The sequence below is a fragment of the Castanea sativa genome, chromosome 11, assembly GCF_040712315.1.
Source record: "Castanea sativa cultivar Marrone di Chiusa Pesio chromosome 11, ASM4071231v1".
Taxonomy (NCBI): Eukaryota; Viridiplantae; Streptophyta; class Magnoliopsida; order Fagales; family Fagaceae; genus Castanea; species Castanea sativa.
The window spans coordinates 67762778-67776509 of NC_134023.1; the positions used below are offsets into that span (position 1 = coordinate 67762778).

The 13732-nt window shown below is 32.4% G+C and overlaps 1 protein-coding gene across 1 annotated transcript; it reads left to right on the plus strand.

Moving 5' to 3' along the window:
* The first annotated feature begins 2271 nt into the window (after positions 1-2271).
* LOC142617648 (uncharacterized) lies at positions 2272-6010 on the plus strand. Its single transcript, XM_075790592.1, has 5 exons — positions 2272-2406; positions 2593-2642; positions 2780-2947; positions 3298-3367; positions 5563-6010. The coding sequence occupies exons 1-5, from the start codon at positions 2272-2274 to the stop codon at positions 5812-5814; spliced, it is 675 nt and encodes a 224-aa protein (XP_075646707.1). The 3' UTR covers positions 5815-6010.
* Positions 6011-13732: the final 7722 nt, after the last annotated feature.

Consider the following 13732-nt stretch of genomic DNA (forward strand, 5'->3'; position numbering starts at 1 on the left):
GTTTCTTATTTGTAAAGACTTACTAGTGTTGGCTGCACATGCAAGGCACGTGCTGTCCCAGTAGTGAGAAAATTAATACAAATTTGTGTGTGAAATCGTGAATTTTGGCTCACCTAATTTGACTATATTAAAAAAGAAGTCTAAGAATACAACAAAATATCACAATATATTCACAATATCTTCATTTTTAGGATTCGAATAGATATTTTTTTATTTTATTTGAGAGAAATACTACATTCATAACATTTTTAGAACAAATTCTAAATGACAAGTTATTATTGATTTTAAACTGATAACATTGTTATTGTTATTCTCAAAACATTTATTTTTAGTTGTGGTTGGTTACAGTCTCATATTTTATTATTTTATTTCGACTCGTAAGAAATTAATACTTCAATATTTGTAAAACTATTGTGAAATTTGTTGTATCAGTATAGCAATATATATGCTAGCTTACATAAATATTTAAAAGAAAAAAAAAACACAAACCGATTATTGGGGAAAAAAAAAAATTTTAGGCACGATAGAAATTAATATTAAAATGTTGTGGATTTAACATTTTTTTTATTTGATATATAAGAGACTGAGATCTCAATAATTGTGAAAATATTGTGATAGCAATAAGTGTTGTAACATTTTCTCAAAATATTTATTTTCAATTGTAGTCACAGTCTCATATATATATATATATATATATATATATATATATATATTTTTTTTTTTTTTTTGATTTGTAAGAAATTGATACCTCAATAATTGTGAAAATATTGTGAAATTTGTTGTGTCAGTATAACAATATATATACCAGTTTATATAAATATTTAAAAGAAAAAAAAAACACAAACCGATTACTGGGAAAAGAAAAACTTTAGGCACTATAGAAATTAATGTTAAAATGTTGTGGACTTAGCAATTTTTTTTATTTGATATATAAGAAACTAAGATCTCAACAATTGTGAAAATATTGTAATAACAATAAGTGTTATAACTTTTTTTTAAGAACATTTATTTTCAGTTGTGGTTGGCTACAATTTCATATTTTATTATTTTATTTCGACTTGTAAGAAATTGACACATCAATAATTGTGAAAATATTGTGAAATTTGTTAAGTCAATATAACAATATAAATGTCAGCTTACATTAATATTTAAAAGAAAAAAAAAACACAAACCGATTACTAGGAAAAAAAAATGACTAACTAAACTAAAGCACTGTTGTAGCTACAGTGCTACAGTGTATTGTGATAACAATATGTATTGTAACATTTTTTTAAAACATTTATTTTCAGTTGTGGTTGGCTACAGTCTAATATTTTATTATTTTATTTCGACTTGTAAGAAATTGACACTTCAATAATTGTAAAATTTATTGTGTTAGTATAACAATATAAATATCAGCTTACACCAATATTTAAAAGAAAAACAAAAACACAAACCGATTACTGGAAAAAAAAAAAAAAACCAATCTCATATTTTATTTTGACTCGTAAGAAATTAAAACATCAATAATTGTGAAAATATTGTGAAATTTGTTATGTCAGTATAACAATATAAATTTCAGCTTACATCAATATTTAAAAGAAAAAAAAAACATAAACCGATTACTAAAGAAAAAAAAAATTTAAGCACTGTAGCTACATTGCCTGTTCAATAAACAAAAGGGTTGAAAAAAAAAAAAAACTCATTAAACCAAAACACAGTGCTGTACAGTAGTTTGAACTGGATGCACCGTATAAAAACACTGTAGCGGTAGCTTTTATTATAAAAAAATATTTAAAAAAAAACACAAACCGATTAGTTGAAAAAAAAAAAACTCAATCTCATATTTTATTTTATTATTTTATTGTGACTTGTAAAAAATTGACACGTCAATAATTATGAAAATATTGTAAAATTTGTTATGTCAATATAATAATATAAATGTCAATTTACATCAATATTTAAAAGAAACAAAAAAACATAAATAGATTACTGAAGAAAAGGAAAAAAAAAACAACAGCAACTACTTTAAGTACTGTAGCTACAGTGCCCGTGGAATAAACAAAAGGGTTGAAGAAACGAAAAAAAAAAAAAAAAAATCACTAAACCAAAACACGGTTCTGCACAGTGTTTTGCACTGGATGCACAGTGCGAAAGCACTGCAGTGGAATTGCTGCTTTTCTTATAAAGAAAAGATAAAGATTTGTAAGAGGATCAGCAGATTCAGCACTGAAAGCTCATGTGCTAATCGCGTGCTTCATTTAAGCACACGACCTCGTTTACAGGTCCGACATGCTGAACATGCTTCGCATTACGGCGTCGTTTGTTCTAAGGAAATCATCTATACTATACAATCCCTTCTCCCATCATTACATTCCAGAGAACATGGCCTACGGCGTTCACCTTTTTGTTTCACATATCAGAATGGTTCGCCTTTCTAGTAGATTAGTATGCATTGAGATAAGTATTTTTTTATTAGATCAACCTGGCTTTGGAAAACAGTACTAAATTGGGTGGGGTGGGGTTCTATAGAAATTAATAATTGATTTATTTATTTTTGGGGTTAAAGATGATTGGAATTTTGATGATCTTTGATTTTTCTTGCTCCTGCAGGGTTCTCTGCAAGTTCTTTGCTCATGGGGCGTGTCTGAAAGGGGAGCATTGTGAGTTTTCACATGATTGGAAGGATCCTCCACATAACGTAAATCTTTTGATCTCAGCTTGATTTCATTATATTTACCCATTAATTTTCATTTAGTAAGGTTCCCACATGTGGAAAACATTGCTTGCATCCTTTCAGACCTGAGGAAAGAGAGGAGCATTTGAAATCATGTGAGAAAAAGCAAAAGCACTTGAGGGCATGCCCAATTTGTCGTAAGTTATCATACTTTGTTATTCCAAGTGTCATTTGGTATTCTTCCAAGGAAGAGAAGCAGGACATTGTTGATAGCTACAAGGCAAAGCTTAAGTAATTTCTTAACTCTTGTTTAGACCTTCATGTTACTTGTGATCTTGTTTCTGATTTTTGATTTTCAAATTTGACTTGTGTCCCGCTTTAAATACTTCTACTAGAGTTGTAATTCGCTAACATTCTAGTAACACGGAGTCATCTACTACTACTCTCTTGTTTTGTTGAGAAAATTTTATCAGAAAGTTTTTGAGAACTTGCGACTTTCAGATACTGTTTAGTCAATTTTCCTGAAAGTGTTGGTAGTAAATTCAAGAAACTGATTAACAATTTAGATAACTAACAATTGAAGTATTGTGAACTCATATTGTTGTTCTCAGTTTTGTAATTTGTTATTGTCTTTCTTGCAGGTCCATTGATTGCAAGCACTTTGATTTTGGGAATGGAAACTGCCCATTTGGGAGTAGTTGCTTTTATAAGGTAACGTGAATGATAATAAGATAAATAGTTATTGCGATTTTCATTTTTCAAAGGTTTCTGGTTTAACTAATCTTAAGTGCAACGGTTTTACTTGTATGCTATACATATAATCAAATTTGATTCTCTTTAGTGTAATGGTTATTGTAAGCATCCTTTACCACCTGGAAATTTATTATTCTGTGTTAGTAAAGATTTATGTCTTGTTGATTCTTGATCTTCTGGGATTTTGCAGTAAAGATGTGGTGGTTTTCTATAATCGTTGTATTTTGCATTTTGTTGGTTGATGACTGGCTTTTTCTTTTTGGTTTTCTTTTAATTATCTTTTGAGTAGTTGAATGCATGCTCCGTTGATTAATTGAACACAATGGTGTTTTACACAAGAATATAAGATAAGTTATGCTTTAGTTCAGATATACAAGTTTGGAAATCTGAAAATTTCTTATCATTTCTTCCCTTCTCTTCCCCTTTTTTAAAGAAACATAGTGACTGATATCAAAATCATACAACTTTCTTACTTCTAAGGAAATCATCTATACAATTATATACAATCCTTCTCCCATCATTTCACATTCTAGTGAACATCGCCTACTGCGTTCACCTTTTTGTTTCACATACCAGAATGGTCCTCCTTTTTGGTAGATTAGTATGCATCCTAGATTATTGAGATAAGTATTTTTTATTGGATCAACCTGGCTTTGGAAAACAGTACTACATCATAATCTTTAATGATGATTTGATGTATTATTGTTGTTGATGCTGTTGTCTGTAGTGTTACTATTGTTTTGGGTTGCATCTCAACAGCAAAATGAAGCTTGTTGTGATTAACTGGGCTTGCTTAGTGGTAACTGGAAGACCAGGGGATAATTTATTAACTTTTTTTCTTTTTGAAGTTACAGAAGAAACCTGCCTTGGATGAACCATAGGAGATTTAGTTATGTATTATTTATAATTTTGAAATTATATTTTAAATTGATTGCTATTTTGTTTAGCACCTGGGATTTTAATGGTTTGCTACATGGTGTATCTACTTGTTTAAACCTGTGTCTACATTTATGCAACCTAAACAGGGAGTAGGGTATTATTATGTATCTAAATGTAGCATTCTAATCTTAAATTACTAATTAGTGTACACAAATAAGCTTATGAGTTATAATCTCATGTCCTTGTTTTGTAAATTTATTAATAGTGTGGAAAGAAAAAAAGAACATGTGTTAAATTACTGATTGTCCCAAAAGCTTAAGTTTAAGCTATTGGAATATGGTAAATTTATCTTTTAACCACATACTTTTAATAACATGAATAAAATAAGACCTAGAAAAGAGAATATACCCTTTCACTTGACTATGTTGATACCATCTCTACCAACACCTTGACCACACAGATTGGAATACCACCCCTCGTCTTCACAACTTACACCTTACTCTTGTTCTTAGCACTCTGAGGAACCAATAACCTGCAACTGCCAGCACCTCAGGACGTTTTTGCCTGTAATTCAGACATCTGCATTTCATATCCCCTTCTTGCCAGATTATACCTGAAGCACCAGTGTAACCCTATGTCACTAAGGATGTTATGGTACTAGTGGTACTTTCCTGTTTGCTTTTCACTAAGGCCTCCCAAGTTTCCCTATTGAACATGCTCCTTTCTTGCTTCGGTTTATTATTATTATTATTATTATTGGTTAGAAATCATAATGCTACTACCTGAACCCCTCCCTTCCCTGTACCCCAAGCACGTATCTGCTTGGGAGGTACCAATCCGCATAAGAGGTGGTTGGTTGCTACATTGTGCATTTCTAGTGTCCCATATCTGTATTCTGTGCCAGGAACTGATATAATCATCCACAAAATTACAAATTGCTTACCTCACCGAAGGCGAGCATAGCAAATTAACATTTTCTTAAACGATGTGACAATTTTGTTCTCTCACTTTCTCTTTTGTGCTTGTTTTTCTGAGTCTCTGTGGTTTATTTTCTGGCTTTATCGATAAGTATAGGTGGGGCACAAATGTTCTATTTCTTTTTTTTCTTTTTTTTGTGGCAGTTGTATTATTGATGTTCCTAGAGTTGCTGTCAGAATGGCTTCTAGTCAATGCTGTTCCAAGAATTATACACCTTTTGTTTATAATTTACTTCCATCTAGGAGAGGGTTAGCTTTATGACTCCTTTAATGGGTAGAATGTTTGTTGTGTTCCAGCATAAGGTCAAGCCAGGCTCATACACTTGGAGACATCACAGGCCCCCTCCACGAAGGTCCCCTCCACGAAGATCTGGTTTTGTGGATGACCTGTTTGATATGTTCAACTCCATAGAAGAATTAAGAGCCTCCGAGACAGCTCTTGACCCCATGGAAGAATTAACATCCTTAGAGATGGCTCTTTTATTAAGGGATCTGATTCTGGACACATCTGACTCATCAAGTGATGAAGAAGATTTTTATAGCCCATGAGCTACTAGATATAGCCAGTTGTGATCATGTTGATTGTCTGTGGAGATTTTCTAAACATTGCCATGTTGGCATTTTGTCAGCCTACTACTCTTTGCATCAGCAGAAAGACTTGCTTGTAGTTTTTGAACTCTATATTATGACAAGATACTATTATTTATAATTGATATCTTGGTTTCCCTGCTGGGGTTAGATTGTTTCTGCTTGGGATGATTACTGGCATTATCCAATGTTGATGTCAATAAGCCTGGAAGTGTAGGTTCTTTGGTAGATATTTGATTGCTGGAGCACATAATAATTTTATGTTTGTCATTAATGGTGCTCAGTTTCCTTGGATACTTTGCAAGCAAAGAACTTTCTTGTAGTTTGACATGTACACTTCAATTTCCTCTTTGAAGGTTTTCCTTTTACACATTTTCTCTTTTTAGTGAGTTTATACTCCTTACAGTTTGATATTTTAAGACATTTGACAAACATGGCCGGTGAAGTGATTACCACTGTGGTGTATAATGTTATATTTGTTATATTTCTTTCCCATGAGTGGAAGAGGGGTTACTAAGCTTGTTGAGCTTCTTTTTAAAAACCTTCAGTAAAGGGTTCTGTGGACTTGCTTTATGAAGTGGTTTGTTTGCAAATACGGGTTGTTACAGAAGGCTCATCCTTGTGACTTGTATGTCATGTTACAAATGTACTCATTGTCTGTGCTGCATCATTTTTCTCTATACAGGTTTATGAGCCTTCTCAGCTTGAAAGTATATGCATCTGCTTTTTATTTCCCCTATTTTGGTTATGGCAGTTGCATGCAATGTAATAAGTTTAGAGCCTCATTAGGTTTTTCTGCGTGGATGTTCTCTTATTGCAGCATGCATATCGAGATGGCCGTCTAGAGGAGGTAGTTCTACGTCATCTTGGGTCTGAAGATGGAGAAACTGTGATAGCTAAAAATATTAGGTTTTGTCTGTACCTTTTGTTGTTATTCTACTCAGTCCATTTTTTTTCCCTTAAATAATTTCATACTCCCATGCTCACTGAGTTTTGGTTATTGCCAGGCTGTCAGAGTTCCTTGGTAACATGCGTATAAGGTGAACAGATGCTGTTTTATTGTCTAGAGTAAGTATGAAGTTATGACTTGGATTCTGCTTTCTGTACAAGTATTTGTACATTGGGACTTGACATGTGGATTAATTTTTTGATGTTCCTTAATTTTAGGAAATTTTATATTCCAACAAGAGCTCAAACTAGTAAATAAAAGTAAATCTGTATACTGTGTACCCGTGGTGCAAGGGTTTTACCTGAACTCTACTTGGGATGCATTAGCAGTCACTGACATGCTAGGTATATTGAGCAAAAAATATCAGTCTTTGACAAATAATGGCTTTGTTGGCCATCAGGAAAGTTTTCAATGATGGCATGCTCTCGTACTAACTGAATCTAAAGAATTGTCTTGATGGTTATGAACTTATAATACCACCTTAGCACTGTGGTTTTGCCAAAAAACTGGTTATCAGTTGCACCAGTTTCATCAATTGCAAAAAATCTCTTAATTGCTTGAACCTGTATTCATATTGCAGGATATCTATTGATATGGAGAAATCATGCGCCACTTCAATTGCTGAGTTCTTTTCAAATGCCAGTGTGGCACTGCAGTTGTTTTTGAGGTATGATGCAATAGAGATATTTATATACTTTTCTAAGATTTGTGTAAGTTGATGGTTGCTCAGTTGGACCCTGGAGGTGACCTTCAATGTCTCTTTGCTTTACAAATATATATTTTGGTTCCATTGCCTCTGCTTCCTAGTTGTATTTTATTCACCTTTCACTGGTGAGATGTTTGATTCTACCTGTTATGGGTGTTGGGAATTTTAGGTTTCAGTATTTTTTTGGTCCAACAAAGTGATTTAGAGGTTGGGTTTTGGTGCAATGTCAAGTGCCTTACACAAAAAGTAACAAAGTTGTGGGTTTGACCTTGGTATTTGACTTGATGTTTGGTTCTTATTTCTAAGTTTATATTGTTAACTTGGATTGGCATGAAACTATTGGGTGATTCTTACAACTCATGCCAAATGAATGCAGTAATAGCTTATTATAGGTCATAAGCTTTTGTTAGGATTTACATTTCCTGTACAAATCAGGTTTCAAGATTCTTCTACAAATCTGTGAATCCTAGAAAGTCTTTCTCCATGTCACTTCTTTTTAATTAATTTATGATTAAAAAAAACAACAGGAAAAAGTCAAGATGAAGAAATTGTTTTATTTTTTATATTTTTTTATGTAACATTTTTTAGTCACTTTCTCTGAACCTCTCAATGCTATCATAAACTCTAGATGTTCTTGCTGGAGGGGACCAGAACATGGAGTGTTGGGCATGATATACTATTTATCAAGGTGCATCTTCTATCAAAGTAATAAAAATCGTCATGCATTTGATGGGTACGTTTGAGAGAGTTCTCATCAGCTGTCTATTTATGGGATAATGATTTTTAGTAATGGACGTGCAAATAGCTGTGCTGTTACCTAGCTGTATGGTTCCCTCACCAACAGTGATATATTTGGAGCTGTTTATATAATTGTTTTTTCTGGCTTCCATTCTTGTCAATATGGAGCTGTGATGACATGTTCTGGGCAACATTGTCTGAGGTCTTTTGTATTCTAATCTGAATTTTCCTGCTGTTTGAGGACATTGCATCTTGCGGGATGTAAATGGGGTTAAGAGCTCCCTAAAATCAATAGCGTTTACAGACACTTATATTACTTGTTATACATGAAAGATTAGCTTCCTCTCTCGTCCTCTCCTTGCTTACTAGCTCAAAATGGCAAGAGTTTTAAAATGAACGTTTCAGTGCAAAATGTAATAAAAACTTTAGCCGTTTTTAATTGTATAATTCTAGTCATGAAAAATATATGAATGGAGATTAAACTCGAGTCTTGATAAATGTATAATTTAGGCAAAAATATTCTTTTTGGCTTGAAATATAATCTAGCTAGGATTCTACATTTCAAATTTGCCCATAAAATTTATAATGTCCCTCATCAATCTGTTTTGGTTATGTTTTCCATCTGTCTGTTGAACGAAATGCATAGCTTGGGAATCAAAATAGAAACCAGACAATTTTTTTAGAAATGAAAACTTCATCTTTGTAATATGATCTTTTTAAAAACATGTAAAAGAAATTAACAAGATTTCACGAAAACACCAGATGTAGAACATTTTAACTCTGTGGACAGAAATAAAACCTTTTAAATCTTAAGAATGAGAATCAAAGTAGAAAGTGAGATAATCAATTAAAACCTCCAGGTGCCATTGGTTTACAGGCTGCTTCCTTACATAGGAATCTTGAGTTGATTAGAATTGAGAAGGTGACAAGTGCATATGCAATAGTCGCAAAAGACTTGAAATGTGCTTGTTTGTGCCTTCAAAATGCTATCAATTTGTAGTTTCACAATTCGATCTTATTAGCCCAATCAATTATACATAAAATAAAAAAAATAAAAACTTTAATTGGGGGCTGCTTTAAGATATTACACTTTAATTAACATTGTTTTGAAAGCTATACTATAGGCCAGATATTACAAATACAAATCTAGTGAAATATTTGAAAGTTAGAATCCTCTTGACCTTAAAATCAGACGCTGTTGTGAAACAATGTATAACTTGCTGCAATTTGCCGAAACCATTTAGGCAACATCACTCATGCATGGACTAAGAACCTGGGATAGATGTAAGAGGTTATCCTTTTTGGGCTGAAGCCGAAGCGACACTCTTGGTTGTTTCTAGTGCATTATATGCTGGTTTGGAGTTTGGACTACATCATTTTTGTTGAAGGCAACACCCTAAATGTTATTGGATCCATTCAAAATTATCCATTCAAAATGTTGTTGGATCCATTCACATTATTCAGCAAAAAAAAAAAAAAAAATATATATATATATATATATATATATATATACACGCATACACACACACACACTAGCCATTGAAGAGACTAAACCGTCTGCCAACTTTTATGCCATTAACAATTAACCATTCTCTAAATCAAATTGAAAATATACACACCATAACCATACTTTGCAAAATCACAAGCAACATAGGCTGTACAAACTAACATAGAAATTACACAAGTGTGCATGGTCAGAATAGAAATTCTATGAGTTACTCGCTATCACTAAAATCTGCATTGATTAGATTATCACAATTTGGTTGTTTTTCCATTTAATCTAAATGATCCAAGTGTAGTGCCAGAAGCAACCCAGCATTGAGTTGGCTGGACTGGCTATAGATTGACTATTGTGGGAAAGGTTATCCGGATAGCACTCCCGCATAAGATTTATTTATAAAAATATTATGCTTTTAGAAAGATCTCACACACAAATATTATGAAGGAAAAAAAAATCCCTAAAGAAAAATAGCCAACCACAAATAAGAGAGAACACTAAAGATTTATGTGGTTCGGCCTTTGGCTTGCATCCACGGGCGACGACAAGGAAAAAGTTTCACTAATAAATTTGGAGAGTACAAAGGTGGTGTAGAACCACTCTCACAAACCCAAACCCCATTACACCCAAATAACTCTATATCATAGAGTTCTCTCTCAACTCTTAATATGATTCAAGGCTAAACAATAGTTGTTGTCCATGTAAAGAGGTCAATCCGAAAAAAGCTAACAGACAACCCAATTCAAAGTCACATGATTCATATCAACATTGACTATCCCAGTTACATAATTACTTGATTCAGGACAGCCATTGCATCATTAATGGCTTGGGCAGATCCACCAGAATGGCATCCTTGACATCATTATTCACTTTAGCCTCTACATTCTCCTTGTCTAGCTAGGAACATTGTCTCCTAGCTCTTTTAATTGCTTCTAGTTTGGTACAAAACTGAGTCAGCTTGTTCTGTTTGTCTATGGCATCCTTCTTTTCCTTGTCTTCCTTTTGCAAAATTTTAAGCTTCTTTAACAATACTATCCACTTGCAACATTTTTATTTTGTACATACAAACATGGGGTTTAGTAACATAATTAGGTTAGGTTTACTAGTACTAATAAAAAATGTGAATGTTTCCATTTTAAAAAATAAAGATAAAAAACATAAATACTTGAAATGCTGAGATTTCAGAAAGAAAATAAAGATGTAGGTTCTTTGTAGAACATGGTAGCATCATTGAAGTTACAAAAATGAAGATATAAAAGCATTTTTTAGTTTATATACAAATTAGAACAAAAACAAAGGGGGAAAGCAGCAAATTCCACTAATGGTCTAAATTTTTCTTGACATATATATATATATATATATATATATATTAGTTATTTCTCAAATAGATTAAATAATTATAGTTAGCTAAGATAGTTTGGGTTTCAGGCTTATTAAAACTCATTCTAATAATATCTCTAGCCATAACGTCTTCAACCACCTGATTCTAATTCATGTCTTCTGTTAAGAACTAAAACTTGCTATATCTGGATTGAACAAATACCAAATTCTCTTCAAAACAAAAGTTTTTGCAAATACATACCTCATCACTTGGCATGGTGTGATGGTGCTAGCATCGGTTTTAGTGTCTAAGCTCATTCATAAACAGAGCATTGATTTTCAAAATCCCGGATACAAAGACAATGGCTCAAAATTCAAGGATCATTTTAAGGTATATGGTAGTACAAATTGAAATTAAAAAAAAAAAAAGATAAAAAAGCATTGTACAAATTCAAAAAACTAATCTTGATAGTAGAAATTAAAAAAATAAATTACACTTTATATTTAATAAGTTTGGGTTCATTTGGATTGGGATTGGACTCTAGATTTCACCTTACTCTAAGAGTGACCAACACCGTATCGTTAGTTTACAAATTTTTTCTACAAAAGGGCATATATGTTATTGTGTAGTTTTAACCAATGGTTTTTTTTTAAAAAATTTTATTTCTTAATGAAAAAATAGATTAGATCTTAGAAAAATAGTTTTCTTTTTCTCTCATGGTTTTAGATTTTGCTTTAATGAATCTTTCTTCTCAAATGGTAGTAGCGAGCATTGGATAGGTTGTGAAAGATCATGCTTCTAAGCCGAATCTAACATGTAATGCCAAAGTCTACCATCTTGATAGGTCTTTTGAGTTGTTGAATGCATGGAAGACCAAAGCGACAATTTATGAACATTTTTTTTGAAGTGACAGAAGAAACCTGCCTTGGATGAACCATAGGAGATTTAGTTATATCTTCATTATTGTTAGAGATATATTAGCCCATTAGCATAAGCCCAAGCCTAATTCTACTTTGTGTGCAAGCCAAGTTTCCTACTTGTACTAGAAGTCTATTAGTTTAGGGTTTAGTCTACTATATATACATATGTTATGGTTTATTGTAACACAGGATTTGTTCTACACTCTAATATATTATTGATGTAGCCTTTTAAGGTTTCCTCCGTGGATGTAGGCCGTTAGGCTGAACCACGTAATCCTCTTGTGTTATTGTGTTCTATACTTTATGTTTTCGCTTTCGCATCCATAATAGCATATTCAACATGGTGTATCAATACTAATATTTAACATGGTATCAGAGCTGCCTTCCTATGGCCATGGTTTTTTGTCATTACGGTGTATTAAGAGCAATCTTTGTTTTCCTTGGTGTTTCTTGGCTGCGTTCATCTTCTTTGGTTTTCTACTGCTGCCGTCAAATATCTCCGGTATAGTCATGCCATCGATAGAAGTCGCATCAACACTGCAAGACCATTGCCTTTCTCAAGCCACCGTTATAGAGCCAAACTTCATTCAAGGGATCTTCTCAACCTTATCAAATCTCAAGGTTTCATTAAACTTCCACCTTGAATTTGAGAGGGGGTGTTAGAGATATATTAGCCCATTAGCATAAGCCCAAGCCTAATTCTACTTTGTGTGCAAGCCAAGTTTCCTACTTGTACTAGAAGTCTATTAGTTTAGGGTTTAGTCTACTATATATACATATGTTATGGTTTATTGTAACACAGGATTTGTTCTACACTCTAATATATTATTGATGTAGCCTTTTAGGGTTTCCTCCGTGGATATAGGCCGTTAGGCTGAACCACGTAATCCTCTTGTGTTATTGTGTTCTATACTCTATGCTTTCGCTTTCGCATCCATAATAGCATATTCAACATGGTGTATCAATGCTAATATTTAACAATTATAATTTTGAAATTGTTTTTTACATTGATTGCTATTTTGTTTAGCACCTGGGATTTTAATAGTTTGCTACATTGTGTATCTATTTCGTTTAAAAATGTGTCCACATATATGCAACCTAACAAGGACTAGATATTATTCTGTATCAAAATGTAGCATTGTAATAATCAATTACTAATTAGTGTACAAAAATATGCTTGTAAGCTATAAGATATATATAAAACATGGACATTTTTTTTATGATTCTCAAAAAAAAAAATGTCCATGTTTTATTTTATTTTTGAGAATATTAAATATTTTGACACACACACACACATGGGGAGAGGGGAGAAAGTCTTAAAGAAATTGATAGTGGTATATATTCAAAAGAACATATTTTATATATGTGGTGTATATCCAAAAGAACATATTTCATAAATGTTTTATAGTGTGTAGAAAGAAAAGGAAAAAAAAAAAAAAAAGAACATGAATACTTTAATACCTAGAAAAGAGAACATGAATACATCTCTTGACCATGAACACGACGTTGTTTATAGGTCCCACGTGCTGAACACGTGCATTACTAAATGTCACGGCGTTGTATATTCTTTAGTTGTTGTCCTTTTATACCATATATACATATATGTTTTTGGTCCAAGTCCCATTAAGGACTGGACTAGATCGAACAATAACTAACTATATTTAAATTTTAATATTTTATATTTATAAATAATAATAAAAACCAAAAACTCTCTCATCTCCCATGATCTCACTCTCATTCTCTGTCT